This window comes from Prionailurus bengalensis, chromosome D2 (assembly GCF_016509475.1).
Source record: "Prionailurus bengalensis isolate Pbe53 chromosome D2, Fcat_Pben_1.1_paternal_pri, whole genome shotgun sequence".
Lineage (NCBI taxonomy): Eukaryota > Metazoa > Chordata > Mammalia > Carnivora > Felidae > Prionailurus > Prionailurus bengalensis.
This window is the reverse complement of record NC_057351.1, coordinates 61,784,226-61,804,601: the sequence shown is the minus strand read 5'-3', so window position 1 is coordinate 61,804,601 and position 20,376 is coordinate 61,784,226. Positions and strand designations below refer to the sequence as shown.

General features: G+C 41.9%; 2 protein-coding genes across 3 annotated transcripts in view; one reads left to right on the top strand and one right to left on the bottom strand.

Annotated features, from left to right (window-relative positions):
• Positions 1 to 4,420, top strand: part of COL17A1 (collagen type XVII alpha 1 chain) — a 51,389-nt gene extending 46,969 nt beyond the window's left edge. The window contains 8 exon segments of the mRNA XM_043597448.1: positions 381 to 470; positions 572 to 682; positions 1,125 to 1,271; positions 1,524 to 1,877; positions 2,456 to 2,593; positions 2,840 to 2,902; positions 3,076 to 3,156; positions 3,514 to 4,420. Coding sequence (XP_043453383.1) covers positions 381 to 470; positions 572 to 682; positions 1,125 to 1,271; positions 1,524 to 1,877; positions 2,456 to 2,593; positions 2,840 to 2,902; positions 3,076 to 3,156; positions 3,514 to 3,566 — 1,037 coding nt within the window. The 3' untranslated portion in view covers positions 3,567 to 4,420.
• Positions 4,421 to 6,555: 2,135 nt separating this feature from the next.
• Positions 6,556 to 20,376, bottom strand: part of SLK (STE20 like kinase) — a 55,140-nt gene continuing 41,319 nt past the window's right edge. For both annotated transcript variants that reach the window (XM_043597446.1, XM_043597447.1), the window contains 6 exons: positions 17,662 to 17,791; positions 16,867 to 16,991; positions 15,909 to 16,097; positions 15,247 to 15,372; positions 14,226 to 14,339; positions 6,556 to 10,209 (listed from right to left, as the gene is read on the bottom strand). In XM_043597446.1, coding sequence (XP_043453381.1) covers positions 10,063 to 10,209; positions 14,226 to 14,339; positions 15,247 to 15,372; positions 15,909 to 16,097; positions 16,867 to 16,991; positions 17,662 to 17,791 — 831 coding nt within the window. In that variant the 3' untranslated portion in view covers positions 6,556 to 10,062. The remainder of the gene's footprint in view (positions 10,210 to 14,225; positions 14,340 to 15,246; positions 15,373 to 15,908; positions 16,098 to 16,866; positions 16,992 to 17,661; positions 17,792 to 20,376) is intronic.

The window sequence follows — 20,376 nt, the reverse complement described above, 5'->3', positions numbered from 1 at the left end:
TCCAGAGACCAAGTCCAGAGGGCCTGGTCTGTGGGAAAGAGCAGGCCCCGAGCCTGGCCCAGGAAGCCAGGAGTATCTGGCATGCCGTCCCACAGGCAGTTTGCACACACCCCACTTGTGCCCATGCAAACCTCCGACACACCCCTGCATGCTGACCTGCACTCGTCCCAGGACCTACGGCCCTAGCTTCTCAGTGTCGATGGCAACTGTAGTCTGAGTTCCTCTTTCGGCCTGTTTCTTCCTGCTGCCCCTCTTCCCCTGCTGGGATCCCACTTCTGTCCAAATCACTCCTGTGTCTGGCTTCCTCTCTGACAAGGCATTTCCCCCTGCTTTGCCCTGTCTGATCAGAATCCATCACAACTTGGGCTTTTGTTCCTCAGGCTCTGGAATCAGCATTGGGCTTCCTGGCCCCCCGGGGCCTCCCGGCTTGCCAGGAACATCCTATGAGGAACTCCTCTCCTTGCTCCAAGGTAAGGCTGGACAGGGGCCACTGGTCCACGTGGCCTGGGGTGGAAGGCAGAGGCCTTGGCCCAGACCCCTCCACTGACTCCGTGCTCCTTTGCTGTCTCAGGGTCTGAATACAGAGGCATCGTTGGGCCCCCAGGTCCCCCTGGGCCCCCAGGGATCCCAGGCAATGCGTGGTCCAGCATCAGCGTGGAGGACCTCTCCTCTTACCTGCACAGTAAGGCTCAGGGAGGAGAGCAGGGGACCAGAGCCTGGCCTCCGGGCCCCCATGGTTTAGCAAGGGCAGCCATGGAGAGTTAAACGCAGTCCTCCCGATGCACACACCGGGCTGAGCCTGGAGAGGAACACGCTTGCTTTTGAGGTGCTTTCAGCCGTGACAGGGGGTACTGGTGGGAGAGACGGTGATCCCAAGTGCAGCCCTTAGAGAAGTTCACAAGCAGTGCATGATCATGTGGCAGGAGGGCGCAGGGGAAGGGACAGGATTTGGGCCGAGTGAGGGCAGGCAGAGCAGTGGCTCTGGAGTGATGGCAGGAGCTGGGCTCCCAGTATCCCCTCCTCCCCTACCCCCCTCCTTCCCAGGAACCGCACCCCTGAGCGCAGGCTGGGAATTCAGTGCGCCAGCAGGGCAATCCCTGACCTCTCTCTGGCTTCCCCTCCAGCTGCCGGCCTGTCATCTATCCCTGGCCCTCCAGGCCCTCCTGGTCCCCCAGGCCCTCGAGGGCCCCCAGGTGTCTCCGGAGCCCTGGCAACTTATGCCGCCGAAAACAGCGACAGCTTCCGGAGCGAACTGATCAGCTACCTCACCAGTAGGTGCCCCTTTTCCAGAACTTGCTCCTCCCTGTGAGAGGGCAGCTGGTGCTTGGAAGGCACCGGGAGGCCAAATGTGTGAGCTCCGGCGAGGAGAGCCCAGCTTCTTCCCAGCCGGCACGCCTGCTCCCGTGCAAGTGCCTTGGCATTTGCGTTCTGCTTTGGGGCCGTGAGACCCTGGGAGAGGCCTCAAGACTCCCTTTCTCTCACCCCCAAACCTGAGCCCCACCTAACGTGCCTCCTCCCCACAGGCCCAGATGTACGCAGCTTCATTGTGGGCCCACCGGGCCCTCCAGGGCCACAAGGGCCACCGGGGGACAGCCGCCTGGTGTCCATGGACGGCTCCTACAGTCGGAGCAGCGGCTCCTCCTCGCACAGCTCGTCAGTCAGTCGGGGCACCTCCTACAGCTCTTCCATGGGCGTAGGAGGAGCCAGCGGAGGCTCCCTGGGCGAAGGGGGGGCCTTTGGTATGGACATGGGCCTGGGCCGAGGCTACGGGGCAGAAGGTGGCACATATGGTGGCGAAGGTGGACCATTCGGGGCTGGCTTTGCCGGAAGTCTGGACTACAACGAGCTGGCTGTTCGGGTGTCTGAGAGCTTGCAGCGTAAGTCATGACCCTTAGCGCAGCCGGGAGGTTGGGTGGGAGCCCTTGTGCAGCTTGAATTTCAAGCTCCAGAAACTCCCCCTCTCATTTACGGAGCACCCAGGCTACGGGGACGGCACTTCGGGCATCAGATGGCGGTGGGGGGATGGAAGGCAGGTGGTCCAGGGCGAGTTCTCTCAGCCAGCTTAGTTCAGAAGCCCCAGTCAGAATGGGATCAGTGTGGCCGGAAACAGGGCGTGTTGGTCTTTGGACTTTTGCTACTCTGGCTACCTGGTCTTGTCAGAAGTTTTGATGACAACGATGGTTACGGGTGGGGGGGAGGGGAGGTTGGTTAAGAAGTCCTTTCTCCCGGTAGCTACCAGCACAGCTCTGCCGCCAGAAAGCCTCTGAGGAAAGGCCACGGCAGCAGAGGCCTGGGCCAGTCCACAGGGAGGGACACAGGAAGCCAGCAGGGTTTCTCCCTTGCTGCTGCCTCATCTAGGTTAACGGCACGGGAGTTCAGCAACCCGAGGGCTCTTGTCCTGCAAAGAGGGGCTGAGAGACCCTGCTTCCTGTGCCTACAATCTGTTGCTTCACAGGTCAGGGTCTGCTGCAGGGGATGGCCTACACCATCCAGGGCCCACCAGGCCGGCCAGGGCCGCAGGGTCCCCCCGGCATCAGCAAGGTCTTCTCTGCCTACAGCAATGTGACCGAGGACCTCATGGACTTTTTCCGAAGTAAGAGCAGCCCGTGATCGCTTTCCCAACACTTACCTTGCGGCCTGGTCTCAAGTGGGAGAAAGTCTCCTGAAAAACTTCAGTTATTAACACTTGAAAGGCTGAAAATCTGATAAATTCTTAAGTCCATTTTCTTCTTGTGGGTCCCAGCTGTACCTCTCCCTTCTGTGCTTCTCTGAACAAAGCCCTTTACCTCCCAAACTCCAGGGTGACCTCTTGTCTGAGACCACTCTTGTCTCCCCGCAGCTTATGGAACCATTCCAGGTCCCCCAGGGCAGAAAGGAGAGGTGGGCACCCCAGGACCCAAAGGTAAGTGGTGGCAGGGAGATAGCTACTGGGATTGTGACCACCCAGTGACCACCATTGTGACCACCCACTCTGGCTAGGGAGCCACCCCTTGACAGTGCTATCCAGGGACCCGTGTGGCTCCTCCGGGTCCTGCGCTCCCACTTGACTGAGCACACCCCGCTCTGTCCTCCCAGGTGAGAGGGGCCCTGCAGGACCACCAGGTCGGCCTGGGCCACCCGGCCCTCAAGGGCACAAGGGAGAGAAAGGAGACACAGGTAAGCCGTGGCTGCCAGTTCAGGCAGGGCTGGGAGGCTGGCTGATGCTCAGAGAAGTAGGGGATTTGTTCCGGGGCAACCCTGAAAACTGAAGGCGAATGCCAATTACTGAAGGCAGATGCTGCCCCAACCACCGGTTGGCATGGCAGTGCAATGAGCCGCTAGGGAGAAAGACTGCCCATGTGTGGAGAACAAGAGGACCGCTCTGATGAAATAGGGTAAACCATGTCAAGAAACTGAGTCTTACAAGCGACTTTATCTCACAAGCCCATTCTGCAGTTGTAACAGTCGCTATAATTGGCTGACCTAAAGGCCCACAGGCCACAGGAGGTTTAAACTTCCTCCTCTAACTTCTAGGTGACCAAGTCTATGGCAGGCGGAGAAAGAGAAGCATCGCCATCAAGCCGTGAGCTCCCCTTGGCGGAACAGCCCCTGGCACCAGTTCATGCGATGGCTTATGACACTCCTGTCAAACTCTCTCCAGAGGGCAGAAGCTGGAGGCTCACTTCCTACCGAGCCAGCACAGCCAAATAGAACCCCTGTTTTAGTCTGGAACAGTCTCTATATAGATCTACATCTCTCTATATAGATATAGTATCCAAAGGCCCCCAACCTGAACCCGCTCCGCTGGCGAGCGAGACTGACTACTGGCTCAACCTGAGCTCCTTGGTTTCCTTAGCTCTTAGGTCTAGCTGCAACCCAGGAAAGCCAGGTGCATACTTGCGGGCTCAGGAGTCCTTGAGCTTTGCCTGAGAATGACCAGAAAAGGGAAGACGGGAATGGGGAGTGTTCTGGTTCTGTCACTGCAAGGCTGCACCGTCTGCTCCTTCCTCCGTTCATTTCGCATTCTCTAGTCATAGAAAAGACTTGGCTAAGAAGCAACTCTTGTAACTGAAAAAATTAAGAAACTCACTTCCGCTGAAGATGGTGACAGGGTTTCTAATAGTCCTTTCTGGCCACAGACCTCGTTCCCACTTGCTTAGATCGTCTGATTGTAGCTGTGGTTTCCGCAGCACCATGATGGCCTTTAGAGATGGGTTCTACTGAACTTGATCACAGTAAGGGGGAGGAGAAGGGCAGCGGGGAAGGAGGGAAAATAGGAAACTCGATGCTAGGAAAGATGTCATTCTGTTCTGCACATGGGAAATGGCATGGGGCACTGGGCATGGTTGGTTTTTAAGCACTTTTCAGTACCTAAAGTATGTATGTGGTCTGTTAGATGAAAAGTCATTTCAGATACAAAATTTCCAATTAAAGAGTTTTTATAAATATTATGTTTACTGTGATCCATCTAATCAAAGTGAGAGAAAGCGACAGAATGAAAAAGAGAAGGGAAGAGGGAAGGTGGTGATACGGGGTTGGGGAGAGAGGGAGACAAAGCAGGGAAGAGAAATGGGGAGAGAAACACTGGGGGCCAGGTGGGGAGACAGGGAAATAGAAACACGAAAGAACAGGAAAGGGAATAAAAATGAGAAAGAAAAAGGGGCGCCAGGGTGGCTCAGTCGGTTAAGCAGCCGACTTCAGCTCAGGTCACGATCTCACAATCTGCGAGTTCGAGCCGCGCGTCGGGCTCTGTGCGGACAGCTCAGAGCCTGGAGCCCATTTCAGATTCTGTGTCTCCCTCTCTCTCTGCTCCTCCCCTGTTCATGCTGTCTCAAAAATAAATAAACGTTAAAAAAAAAAAGGAAAGAGGAAAGAGAGAGAGGGAAGAGAGATAAAAAGAGGAGAAAAACAGATGGGAAGAGAGGGAGAAAGAGATGCAAGGAAATAGAATGAAAAAGTAGGGGAGAGAGATGAAAAGAGAAACAACAGGGGAGAGAAAGGTAAAAAAAAGTGTGAGCCCTATGCTAATAACACTACTATAAACACAAGAAAACAAAACTAGGTGTACTTGGAACACAGCCTCTGGCATTTTGTTTAATCATGGAGATTTTTATAGGCAGACCTCGATCTACAACTATTAATGTGGACAGGTTACAAAGCATCTAAAGGTTTTCCCTGAACATAAATTATTTGAAATGAACACCTATGCAACAGACAAGCGACAAGATTATCTGCAATTAATGCAATAACTTATCCCAGCACAAAGGAGTTATGATTGTATGGCACACACAAGATGCAGAAGACCGAAACTAACAGGAAAACTGCACAAATATCAAATGTCCCATAGAAATGTACAGTAGAATCACTCAACTTCAGAAGAGGCTACACTTGGCCAACGTGTGCAATGTTACAAGCCATGACTCTCAATTGCCAGATTAAAAATGGGATTAAAATAAATCTACTTCTCTACCTCCACCTTCTAAAAAAGTCTGGATAGTTTACTTTCTATGTGGTCTCTTCTGAGTACCTCACATACTGTCCTAGGAAGACGGACCCTTTAGTTCTGTATTGAACTAGCGGCAACACGCAGTGAGGCCACATTCTACGTGGTCTGCCAGCCTCCTTTATCACAGTCTGACAGCTACCTGCTAGGAATCATCATAGGAATTCCAAAAAATGAGTTCATAAGGCCCTCAGAATTTCAAACTTTTTGCTATGTAACGACAACTGTTTAATGAATGACCACATCACACCTTTTTAATAGCTTAAGGCTTAAAGGCTGAATCAAGTTAACAGGCTCAAGTGTTACACCCCCTTTGATCGTTCTTACCTTTATTAATCAGATTTGATTGGAGTGTTTCCTTACTCGATTTACCTTTCCAAGCTATCCAGAATCTTCATAGAGTCCTATGCTCAAGCGAAACAGGATAAAGGTCCAAACCTGCTACTTTCTCTGACAGAACCAGAAAGGGAAGGACAGATAATGAGATAAATCTTCGGCTGGATGGCAATGGATCTGAGCCTGTTTTCACTTAAAAACAAAACAAAACAAAACAAAAAAAGAATGAGCTCAAAAATGTGTGATGCTCCTGGATTAGAAAAGGACATGCTATGCCTCCCTCCAGCCAAGCTAAAAACCTGCCAAGTGATGCTGCCTAGTGTCTACTGAATCTTGCACGAACATATCAATGATGGAAAAGAGGTTATTTTTAGCAGAAATGAGGTCATACGGTTAGTGAAGTATTTGGTGAGAAAAAAAGATCCATCCTGGGAGGGGGGGAATATATATGTGTACATACATACATGTATATATGTATGTCGATAGAACTATTTTAGGCACCACCCAAAGGAGGGGTTTATATCCTAAAAGACACCCCCTTTCCAAGTTAGCAGTAAAAACTACATTCTTGTGTGTGGTGATGAGTCGGGTGGGAACACTAGCAAGTCTGGAAGGGTCCAGCTGCTTGGAGGACTGTGAGGGTTTAAGATGTAACTGGGACCAAAAAATGCTGCCAAACGTTTTCATGCAGGACAACCCAGTATCAAAGATTCTTAATAAAAGACCACTTGCCAGAGTAGATTAAGAAATAACTTTATTTTTCAGTTGTCAATCCCATGATTGAAAAGACATGTTGCTCCCAAATAGACAAGAGGCATAATCAGAAACAAAATTCATTTTGAAAACAGCTTATGAGGTTATTACACTGTAAAAAATCAGCAAAGGATCACCAAAAGCTGCAGCCAACATTGAAAACTGGTGTAACATTCTACTCAAGCTTAGCAGAAAATTTTAAAGCCATGTCAAAACCATGTCAGTCACAGACTAGCAACAATAGAGACATTAACTGTTGAGCCTTCAAGAAAAGCATTTAAAATATCCCATTTCCTATAAAAGATCGTCTCCTTGAAAAGAAGTGATGTATTTCATCAGAAGATTCTCAGAACTGGAGCTAAAGTAACTCCTCTTCCACGCCAGTTCTAAGCTCTCCTGTAATCAATATCTATAGCTAATCTCGGACAGAATTTGGCTTCTCAGAAGAGTCTTTGTCATTTAAGCACAGTGTGGAATGGGAGAAAGTGTGTAGTCACCAGGGAACTAACAGAGTACAAAAGACAGTCACTTCTGAACTCGCTGATGCTCAAGAAATCAGAGACCCTCCGTTACAGCGGGTCTCATATGCCTGAGAGCTTTGTGCTTGAGGAAACACTACTTAGAGGTAGCTCTGGTTCGGTTTATATTTAATTACAATTTGCCATGTCCTGTCACAGGAAAGTTCCAATATTTTCAACAAAGTATAAGCACTCTCAATTTCCTCTTTACCCCCCGCTCCCCACAGACTGCCCACTGGAAAGGGTAAGAAAAGCTTAATTGTGACTCCATAAAGAATAGCAGCTAATTCAGCAGTTCACACTCAACTACAGACAGACAGGACTAGGAAAGGCAACCTGGTGCAACTGGCTCTGGAGCCAGGCCTGCAGAAAGTGTGGCGTGCGGTGTGTTCAGAGCACGCAGGGAGAAGAGGGAGGCTGGCGTCGGGGCACACGCAGACTTTCTTTGATGTGTTTCATAGCACATCCTGCCAGAGCAACACCACCACCAAAAACGGAATGGATCTGACTGTACCCTTTGACTTCAAAGAAGTCTGTGCCCGTCCCCAGTTCTCCACCTACACTTCATGCAAGAACAAATGACCACTATTATCTATTTGAATATAGGGCTTAACAAGAAGTGAGCGGGGACGGGTAAAAACAGCATATTCTGTAACAAAATGCTTTTTGCAAAGATTTATGTAACTTAAGCGTTAAAATGAATTGTTCATCTCTACGTATGTATCATTTTGCAGTCCTGCACCCACATGAGTATGGTTACATATGAAAGAGAACTCCAGCAAGGACACTGAATCCAAAGGGCAGTTTTAAGGGTTTTACAAGATTTGCTAATTTACCAGAGTGTCAACCATTCTACTCTGAGCCTCTTTTCTTTATTCAATACTCTCACGACAAGTTGAAAAGAATAAAAAGAATCAAATATTCAGACTAAATTGCTTATGTGCCACAAGCTATTTAGCACACAGGATATCCTTTAAAAGATACTGAAAAAATGTCCACTACCTGAATTATTTTTATAAAGCCAATAAACTGAAAATTTCAAAGGAGAGAGTAGTAAGAACCTTCCTCCTCTCTCCCTCTGCAAATAAATCATTAAATACATTGGGTAACATTATAACGTCATTTTTATCATAATAATATAAACAATTTCCATCATCATCCTGAATATTACTTTATAAAGATATATACTTTAAAAGGCTTTCAAAACATTTTTCAACCCAGCATTTGAGAATAAAGCATTAAAAGAGTTTTGTATACAGCAACACATTCAATGTGATAAGTGTATGAATTTACAACCATACATAATATATATATATGTATATATATATATATGTATATATACTTCTATAAAAAACAAACTTGGCCAGAAGTTAAGGCTACCTACAAAGTTGTCCAAGAAATTATGCTTGTCAAAACAATTACAAAATTAAAATCACACATGCATTTTTAAATCATCTAAACCACTGACAAAATAAGGTTCAGCATTCAAAGTTTTCAAATTAACTGCAAGAAAGTGCTACTACACATATTTACATTTTCTTAATATGAATCAGTGTTCCCACAAAATTACACTTGAATTTTTCACCAGCCTCAAACATAACGTAACTAAAAAATGAAACTTCCACAACTTGGTACCTGGTACTCTTCGAAGAGAACAGGCTGGAAGTGGCAAGCAGCAAGCATGATTTACAAATGTGCCGTCTCACCGACCCAAGTACATTTCATAATATTGCTTGACCTGACGCGGGCTTGGAATTCTAAGCCGCAAGAGGGACCAAGAGTGAACATTTCATTAATAATTACACATATCAGCAACCAGATGGTAAAGGTGTCAGGCTTTTCCAATTCAAATCAAATAATTTAAACATGGAACTAAATAAAACCAAAATACAAATGACTTTCTCTCAACAACACAGTCATTTCTGACATTGCCTAAATATTTTATTTAAATGCTTTCTGAAAAAGTATTCTGAACAAATGCCTCTTTTAAGATTAATTTCAGAAAGTACATTTAACACAGAGCCTGCAGAGTCTTCAATGGACGAAGTGTGCTAGGATGGAAGAGGTCCCTTGCCCAGCTCACAGACTATTTTAGGAAATGAGCTGGAATGCTAAGTCTATACTTTTAATTTGCTGAGTGTTACATGCCGAATTTCAGTATCTAAAAGCTACTTTTTTTACATCTTTCCAACCTTGCAAAACATAGATTTTAGGATGGAAATTTCATCAAATGGTAACAGGAGCAAGACTTAAAATACAATAATGTTTAATGCTAAGGATGTTTGTCCCTGTTAAATCAAGAGAAAATCCTACTTTAGACTCCAATGAAATTTAGTGTTTTAGGCACTATTTTAATAAAACTAGCACCCTTAATTCTTAGCTCATGACTGAAAGTAATTATTTTAGACAAACTATTGAAATAATGTTTCTTTTTAAAAAGTTTGTTGCTATTTAAAGATAAAATAGATTTATTTACTCAACCAATATGGTATTTTTGAGCAACTCATAGCTTTTTCATGAGAGCAGATTCACCAAAATAAAATTATTCCAACTCTCTACAGCAGAGTTGCAACTACAGAATTTAGGCATCACTGAGAAGTTAGGTCAGGTAAAAAGATATTCACTAATACTCAGTGACCTAACAGCTTTAAAAAAAAAACCAAACATCTCAAACATTTTATTTCTAAAGTATTTCACCTAACAGTGTCTAAAGAACACAATTTTTAAGATTAATATACAAAATCACCTTAGGGAATTACTGCAAGATGCCACTTCGCCAACATGGCCTAGCATCTGTCACGGTTCCTTTCCCTTCATCTTTGCTAAACAAACAAACAAATAAACAAAAAACACCTAGAAGGTGAGGCAGGTGATTGTCTTCATAAGCTCTCTGATATAGATTGTGGCAGAAGATGAAGAGAACAGAATGACATATTTAAAAAGCCAAACCGAACCACAGACTGCTTCCTACTGTTACGACCCTGTGGAATGCAAGCTAGGGATAGGATAAAACTTGGAAATCCGGCTCTGTGCTGATGGGTTAAGGCATTCAGACTCCCCAGTCATTTTAAAGAACACCTCCTGTTCCTGCAGTTTCCTGGCAAACTCTTCTTCCAGTGTCTTAAAAAGGAAGGGAAAAAGAAATTATGTGCTGGTATTACAAATAGAATTTACTCTGACAGCCAAGAATAAAACTATTTGCTCAAAACACTCTCTCTGTATGCTATATCCTAAGGAAGACCAGAGTGCTCAACATTTAGAATAGGCTGTGAACAGCCCTAGACTCAAGCCTCTGGCTCAGCCATGTGAATGTATATAACTTGGGTCAATTACTTACCTTCTCCCTATTACAGATGCATTTTATTCTTCTGTTGTAAAATAGGGACTATATCACTGTATCACCTACCTCAATGGGTTGCTATGTGAGGGTTAAATGTGAAGCATACTAGGCACTCAAAAGATGGCATCTATTATTAACTATTACCTGTCTCTCCCACATGGCACTTTCCGTTTTCTGTTTTTTATTTTGATTTTTGGTGTGCAGGTCTTTTCTTCCACACTAGATAATAAGCTGTTTGAAGGTAAGCCCTAAAGCGGATTCATCTTTACACAATACACAGCAAATGTAGTAAGTACTTGATAAATACTCTAGGTATCGATGACTTTGTGGACAAATGACTCAGGGATAAGTGCTGCTGTAGAGGCACAAAGTTTAGGAGAAAATGGAAAGAAACAGGAAGGTTTTTCAGAGGTGAAACAGGAGCTCAGCCTTGAAGGAAAGATAAAAATTTGATAGACAGGATGTGGAAGGCATGCCAGACAGAGGGGACTGAAACAACGCACACAGACAGGAAACCACAGACTTGGTGTGAGTAATGGTGATTAGACTCAATACCAGAATATGAACAGGCAGAAAGTGGCCTGTGGAAGATGCAGTTAGAAAGTCTGACTGTGGCCGCGGCACCTGGATGGCTCAGTTGGTAGAGCGTCTGACTTCGGCTCAGGTCATGAGCTCATAGTTCATGGATTTGAGCCCCGCATCTGGCTCTGTGCTGACAGCTCAGAGCCTGGAGCCTGCTTCAAATTCTGTGTCACCCTCTCTCTCTGTCCCTCCCTAACACTCTGTCTCTCTCAAAAATAAACATTAAAAAAAGAAAAAAAAATTGACTGCGGGCAATGTATGGCACTATGACAGCTTCCAAGTCAAAATGAAGCATTTCTATTTTATTCTGATGGAACTGTAGATTTATCAATACCACAATGCCAGTGTCAGAAACATTCTTGAATATACTCTGGTGATAGCGGACAAGTAGGAAGAAACGAAAAGGAACTCGAGATCAGAAGGCCAATTTTAAGCAAGCAGAATGATAGCAATGGGAAAGAGAAATATTATAAAGAGAGAGTCAAAGTTATTTGTCATCTCATTGAAATGGGATGTGATGGAAATGAAAGATAATTCACATTGCTAGACTAGATGTAATTAAGAAGACGGGGTATCAGAAAGAACACTATTGGTGGGTGGGACTGAACGTGGGAAAAGTGAGGTGGAGATGAAGGAGAAAGGCTGCTGAGTTCAGTTTGATCTTCTCCGAGTTCACAATCTTCAGTAAACACTCAACAGGTATGTATTGATCATTACAATTTGCCAGGAACTGTGCTAGAAGCAGATATGTATCAGTGAACAAAGAGATAATGTCCCTGCTTTCAAGGAGCATACATTCTTGTGGGAGAAGACAAACAATAAACAAATGTGTCTGTCTGCTGGTGAAGAATGTTATGAAGGAAAACAAAGGTGAGGGGACAGGGAATGTCTGAGGGGAGCATGGGGGCTATTTTATATATGGTCATCAGAAAGAGAAACCTTCGACGAGATGTTGGAACAGAGGCCTGAATGATACAAGAAGGAATGGAACATCCAGGTGGAAAATAGGTGCTTAGGACATGAACCAATAATAAGACAATAAACAATAGCAATAGCAGGGACACTTGGGTGGCTCAGTCAGTCAGGCGTCCGACTCCTGATTTTGTCTCAGGTCTTGACCTCACAGTTCATGAGATTGAGCCCTGCATCAGGCTCCAAGCTGATAGCACAGAGCGTGCTTCAGATTCTCTCTCTGCCCCTAACCCACATATGTGCACACACTCTCTCTCAAAATAAATTAAATAATAGCAACAGCAGACATTCATTGAACCCTAACTACAGCTCAGGTACTAGGAAGTGTTGTCTTTGAAAGAACATCACTTCTTTCAACTGTCTTAACAACCCCAATTAGGTGTGTAGTGTCATCTTTGTTTTACTAATGAGGAAAACTAGGCTTAGGAATGTTAAGTGACAGAATTAATCATGACAGCACTAAGCCTTGAACCCAGATCTGCAGGACTTTAGAACCCCTCCAAGTTCTGGAATCATCCTTATTTTTTTTTTTTAACATTTATTTTATTTTTGAGAGAGAGAGACAGAATGCGAGTAGGGGAGGGCAGAGAGAGAGGGAGACAAGAGAATCCAAAGCAGGCTCCAGGCTCTGAGCTGTCAGCATACAGCCTGACGAGGGCTTGAACTCATGACCAGTAAGATCATGACCTGAGCCAGTCAGACACTTAACTGACTGAGCCACCCAGGTGCCCCAGGAATTGTCCTTAAATATGCGATACATGAAGCCATGACTAGGCACAGGATCATCAAGGGTGTAAAGATGGGAGATGTCTATGTTTCAGATAACTAGAAGACAGAGAAAAAGTGGTAAAGAGCACAGAGAAAGAAGAGAGTCACAAAAGTCAGATGAGAAGAGAATTTTAAGAAAGAAGATTTTTAACAACAGTTCAATAACACCGTAGGATTTGGCTGTTAGCAACTCACTTATGACCACGGTCAATGAGTTCAACTGGGGAGTCTGAGGTGAAAGCTAGACTGCAAAGAGTTAAAGAAACTGGAGAAAGGTCCTTCCCTACTTTTAGAATTTCAATCCACATGAATGTATTACCTATTCAAAAATTAAACAATAAATAAAGTTTAAATTAAAAAGCCATACTGATTATCTGGGGCACCTAGGTGGCTTAGCTGGTTGTGTGTCCAACTGTTGATTTTGGCTCAGGTCATGATCCCAGGGTCATGGGATGGAGCCCCATGTCAGCTCAGCGTGGAGCCTGCTTGAGACACTCCCTCACTCCCTCTCTCTCTCTCCCCTTCTCTGCCCCTCTCCTCTACTTGTGCTCTCTCTACAAAAAAATTTAAATATTAAAAAAAAAAAGCCATACTATTAACTGACTTGGTCATTTCACTTTTTCTAGAAACATTTAGCACATAGTAGGTGCTACTTACATATATTTAATTGACTAACTGGATAAATGGAAGAAAGGAATGGTCAAAAGGTGTAGCAGGCAGGAAGCCCAAGAGAAAATAAAGGTTTGAGAGTCAGCAAAGGGAGAGGATCACATAGTGACAGAAAAAAAAAATGAGTTAAAATGGTTGACCAATTGGACCAGGCCAGCAGGGAATCAAAAAGCAAGTACAAAAAAGGAAGATGGCTGAGAGCTAGATGGCAGGAGGGAAGCCTTCCCTATTTTACTAGATTGTCAATTTACTGTCATACAAGGGCCTTGTAATCTGGCTCCAGCCAACTTGTCCAGATTGAGTTGTCATCACTTCCTTCTTTCTCTCCCTCCTTAATGCCGACACAAAGGCACACTCCCCCAGCGCCCCAATGACAGGGAGCTACTTACGATTCCTGTACACACCATTTTCACCCATTCTCATCGCTGTACTTAGACTGCCCATCACACCCCAACCTGTTTGTATGCCTAGCAAGATCTTACTCATCCTGAGTCTCACTTGGCTTACAATGCATCTTCTCTGTAAAGCCTCCCCAACTTCCCAGACTGAAGCACTCTTCCTCTTTGGCCTGAACACTGTGCTCCCGTCCCATCTCCTATACTTACCTCATTCAGAGCAATGATCCTACTCATCTGTAATCACGTGTCACTACATTCTGAACATTTGAGGGACAGGGGCTTTGTCTCTTCATCTCTGTATCTCCTGTCCCTGAGACTGTACCTGATATATATTATGTAAACAGCCAATAACTGGGTGGATGAATGGATGAACATAAACATATTTTAACTAAAGCTTTTAAAATTACCTTTTTCCTAGGTCTCAATTTCTCTCTCCATTCCTTTAATTCTTGGCTGTGTTCCTCATCTAATTCCTTGAGTTTCTGAGTTTCATGCTCTACCAATAGGTGGCATTTTTCATTCTGAAAATAAAGTTTGGGTTAAAAAATTTCCAATCAACTAAGCAAATTTTCACAAATATAATTACCTTTCAAAATAATAAAGTACTCATTAAACATCAAACTATTACTGAGGTTCAGATTCTCCTCTAAAAACCCAGGGCCAATAACTATGAAATGAGTCATAGCTTCATTTTTGCAAGTTTAGAAGTTAGATCTGTTACCATATGAAATGAACTAAAATAGAATTAGTTTGATCCTACTTTCCCTTTCTAAGAAGGTTTGCTCATAAAACTGACACTTCAAAGGGCATCTTCTTATGCATTTACCATTGGTGCCAGAATGTGGGATCAGGACTATTCTACTTTAGTAAATTAAGAGAATATGAAGAGTATCCATAAAGTATACACTATTCTGAAATCTTAAACATTTTAGACTATATACTGGGTGGGCTGCACACTCCAGGTAAGGTCCCAAAACAGTCCCCCTAGGGTAACCTTTAAATGTCTTGAGAAAAATTCTCATATATTTAGTCCATCGCTTTTCTCAAAAACCTAGAAGAAAATGAACTATTTCTCCCTAAATGAAATTTTGAATGCAGAATCTGCCAACAAAACCACCTACCTCATTTTGAAAACTTTGTCATCTTCTTTGCAAAAGAGACTACAAATAATACTGCTTTTGAAAGACTCAACTTCTTAGGTTTACAATTTAGCTTCGTGTTTATATTAATCATGGTTATATAAACTCTCAACAAGTGCCTATGATACTAACCTGATCTTTACTCAAGTCTATACAGAAAACAAATCTCTCAATCCCAGCATTTCCATGAGTACAGTACAGTTTATCCCAGTTAGCTACTGTTTTCTCCAAACCACCACTTGTGCTGCCCTGCTCCCACCAGCTCAGTTCTCATGCTTCTCTATCTGACCTGCAGCTGATGCAGCTCTCGGACGTTGGCTTCACACTGCAACTGAAGATCCCGCATTTGATTTTCATGTTTCTGATGCTGAGCCATTCTCTCATTTTTCTGCCTCTTTTCTTCTTGAGCAGCAAACTATAAATAAGAAAAAGAAAATACTGTTAACAAGCAATATAATTTCTGCATCTTCTAAAGGAATGATTAAGGAACTTAACAAATCTTAAAGTACAATCAACTAAAGCTGCAAGCACGAATAACGTACTGTGACTCAAGCTGGAGTCGACATTACGGCTTTGGACGGGGGGTGGACTTCTGGTACCTTGTTCCTCCTACCTGATCAGTGACCACAGTTCATTTATGTGGGGTACCTGAGACTGCAGAAGCACAGTGAGGCCCCTACATTTTAACTTCAAAAGCTGTGCAAGTCACCTAATTCCCAAGGTTGGTTTTAGGGCCCAAGAGCTGGTGTGGGGCCTGGGGCCCTCTGTGGCCACCACCCTAGGAATACTAAGGTGGTATATGCCACATAACCAGCCCCAGTCCACAGAGCCAAAGAAAATACCAACAAGCCCAAAGGGGCTCGAAATGTTTACGACATAATTATGTGACACTTCTAAAGGACATTCCAGTTTTTTAAACTTAAAAAAGAAGAGAATAATTGGCTTATTTACCTGCTTAATTTTGTCACGGTCCTGATCTGGTGTGGCCGTTGAGTTAATTCTCAAGCTTTTCTTAAACATGGCCATTCGAGTCTTGGCTTCACTGCGCTGAATCTTAGGCAGTCTTGCTCTTTCTTGAGTCTGTCTGTTTTTCAATTCCTCAATAAGTCGTTGATTATAACGCTGCATTTGTTCTGTTTCCTAAGAAAGTATCAAACACAATCTTGTGATGTAGATATAATTTAAAATTTTAATTAATTATTTATTTTTTTATTTTAGAGAGAGAGAGAGACAGAGTGCATGCGAGGGAGAGGCAGAGAGAGAGGGACACACAGAATCCAAAGCAGGCTCCAGGCTCTGAGCTATCAGCACAGAGCCCAATGTGAGGCTTGAACCCACAAACCATGAAATTATGACCTGAGCCATAGCTGGACGTTCAGCTGACTGAACCATGCAGGTGCCCCTAAATATAATTTAATACTCAGTACCCACATGTATGCTCAAACATGTTCTTGTGTTGTTTCCCAAAATCACTCCCTCCCTTGTTGTATTATCAACCAGCAAACTTTTAGTCAAAATATAATTTATAACAAAAATAAAGCTATTAGTAAGCTTTATATAAGAGTCTTATACTGAAATTCTCATTACTAAGTCAGAAAGTCCACATTTTTTAAGGTATCTGAACCATAAATGGGGCCACAATAGCTACCTTTGAGACAACATGAAGATTATAATGTAGAAGAGGACTTAAGCATTGAAATCAGTCACCTTCCATGAAACTCATAGAAAAGAAGTTTGCAATCATGATCAAGATACAATTAATTACTCCAAACTTCACCAAAGAAATTTTAGGATTAAAAAAATAGAAAGGAAATCTAAAATTCATTCTCTATGAAAAAGAAGTTTCAAAAATGAATAACTCTGCAAACTTCAAATGAACAAAAAGTAAACCAATTTTCCTTTCATTAACCTTCTCATGGCGCTTAAGTAGCTGATGTCTTTGCATGAAATACTGATCTTTAAGTTGCTGTTTGAGCAGCTGGTGTTTTTCTTGTAAGTGTCTTTCTTCAAGCTCCCAAATTGCAGCTTCTCGAGCTAGAAGAAAGCAATTTTCAAAATGTCACTTTGTTCTTTTTACTAATGTACTTTGGAGTTCATTTTAATATTTACATAAATGTGTTCTATATACAGTAACTTATACGCACACTGACATTGTGAACTATAAATGAAATATTACCAATGGACAGATAATATCTATCACTATTTACCATTCTGTTCTGATGCTCTATAAACAGAAAATGCCCCACCCACAATACCAAAATTCCTTTTAATCATCTTAATGAAAAATAAAAAAATCTAAGCTTTTTGTTAAAATCCCATTCTGTCATGATGCCATTAGGTATACCAACAATTGTAAGGCACAATGAGTATACAAAACTATTCAGGTAAGGCTTTAGCATCATTTGCATAATAAGATGTTTTAAGGATTGCATGTTTACGTTCACTTCTGTCACGAAGGCATTCATTCTATGTCTTACAATATTTAACTTTATAAAGAATTTTAAAAATTTAAATGCTTAAAATTTTACATAAAGCTTTTCCTCTTATTAACTTCAACTTTATCTTTCTACCACTTTAGCAAAGGAAAGCATTCACATAATTTCCAATTATTCGATATTATGGATACTAGATATATACATATATCTTAGCAATGGTCTTCAGATACCATTTTATATATACACATATGCTGTGTAATTTCACATACCTCTCATGAGCTGCTGTTTGTTATTCAGGCACTCTCTTTCAATATTAGCCAGTTCTGCCTTCTGCTGTTGGATGATCTTTTTCAGAGAGCCATCTAATTCTTGTTGTTGTTTCTGAACAAATTCCTGTTCCTATTAGACAGTTAACCATGAGTTAATAAGCATCTACTGAGTGAAACATCCATTTATCTATATGACTATATACATTAGTAGCTATCAAGATTTCTAAACCAAGTTTCTAAAGTTAACTGGATTTAAAAATCACCAATTATATAGCAATATATAAATGTATTAGTCACTCAATTCAAGCCCAGAAAAAAGTACTAGAATACATAATACTCTAAACTCAGTATTAAAAATAATACACATGAAAGAAGTCCCCCACTCAGAATGCCCTATGATATGAACATCTTTAGGAAAATAATAAATTTAGAGCTTCTAAAACTGAACATTCATTACACTATGGTGTGGATAAAACAAGAAAAAACAAAATGCCTTTTATGAAAAAGAGAATAAAGAGCAAATAAGTAAAACACATATCAGAATATTTAATATCTCTATTTTTCCAAGAAATAAAGACTTAGGAAGTAATACCATGGCAACACTAACAGAGAAATAGTTTCTGTATCTCTAGCATGTGCCTAAAAAGAACAACAGTTTATGGACTTAATGAGAAATAGTGCATTGCTAGAGAAATTTGCTAGAGAATGAGAAATAGTGCATTGCTAGAGAAATTTGCTAGAGAAATGTGATCTAGGACTCATAAAGTGAGTTACATTTTATAAATAAATAAATAAATAAATAAATAAATAAATAAATAAATAAATACACACACACACACACACACACACACACACTCCTGATAGTCAAAAACTTCTGCCAACATGTTTGGGATTCACTCATTTATTCAGCAAATATTTACTGAGTACATACTATTTGCCCAAATGCAAAAATTTATGCTTAAAAAAAAATCCTTCGATAACTGTGTAAGAAAAGGAAATGTTAAAGTGACTTATGGTCTTTATGCTACATTGCACATTCACAGAAGAAAAGGAACAATATCCAAATTGAAGAAATGTAAATTTTGCCAGTAAATGTTCGGCTCTCCATCCCTCTTTTGGCAGTTACAGCAGTCTATATATGATTAGCTCACGGGATATTCTGATCAATTTGAGTGTGGATTTAGAAATTTAAGATTGAAGTGGCACTCCACCTATAATCCCTCCTCTTGCACATCCAAGAGAAGATAAAACCTCAAGGTCCATTTTGGATCTACTCTTTGTGCCTTTGACAGAGTCTGACAGGATCTGGATCACTACCAGCCTGGTCTTCAATGCACTGAGAGTGAGTGTAGCCGTGTTCCTTAAGGTACATGCCTCACTATGCATCTGGAGGTGAGAATTAGGTCTTACTATTCATGACACCCCGTTAAAGTAATCTGGAGTTATAGACACTGCTGTCTCATCTGTGTCATAATTTGTACTTCAGCATAAATACAATTACACACCAGCAGAAAGACTAATGAATTGCCTCTGTAAAATACACTTGTGAGCTTCACCACAGCCAAGTTTTTATCACAGAAAAAAAGCCACAATGAATATTTAATTTCAACTATCTAGAATAAGGCCTTTTGAGTTTTATTTAAAGAGATACGAAATCTCCATGCCTATTTTTTAGGCAATTATAACAAAGAAAGTTGTTCAAGCTGGTCATTTTCCTACAGTAAATATCACATAATAAAAACTAAATTGTTTCTCTAATTTCATAGTAAAATTTCTATGTACAAACTTGTACAATACTTAATATATAATCTATAACTTAATATAACCTGCAGATATAGCAAAAGGTTTTCACATCTGTACCATTAACTTGTATAAAGGACTTTTAAAAAATATCTCTGTAGACAGAAACAATGGGCCCAAATTAACTACCATAAATATAAATACTACATTTAGACTCAAATAAATGCAAAAGTACAAGATTAGGGTGAATAAATATTTATGTGAAAATTAAGAAGAGTAAATACATGCCAGTGCCACTAAAAAAGTAAATGGAATTTCTTGTGAGTTCAATTCTTGGTCATATTACTATATTTGTCTAGATTAAGCAAGATGACAGTTCAGTTCAAAGAAAATCTTTATTAAGTACTTACTAATGCTAGGCACTGTACCACTAAAGGGGCTACTAAAATTAAGAAAAGACAGTACTGCCTTTAAGGACCTTCCATTCTAGTGATCCCAAATTGGTTCTGTATGCCCACATAAAGAATAGTGGGTCTCTTCCCTTAGTATCACATTTTCAGAAGTTCAAAAGTAAACCACAGAAAACAGAAAGCTGTGAATACAGGGTCTAGAAACCATGCCACACAATGAATAATGGAAAAAATTACAGAAGCCTGTCCTGAAGCAGCTAATCCATCAGGGGAAAATAAGAGCTAAGACTGTTTTACAGAAGGAGGCAGAACTACCATTGTGCTGCTCCAGAAAGTAAAATAAGAGTTGACAGGTAAGAGTCAAGGTAGGCTATGTATGCAAGTGCCTTCAACAATGAGAATTAGCAAAGACACCAGTTGTCTTAAAGAGCCAAGGACTTAAATAATTAAGCAAAGTCTGGATAATTACATAGTCAAGAATACTATGCAAACAATTTTCTTTACTTCTTTTCTTCCTTCCTTCATTTATTTTAATCTCTATATTTATTTTTATTTATTTATTTAT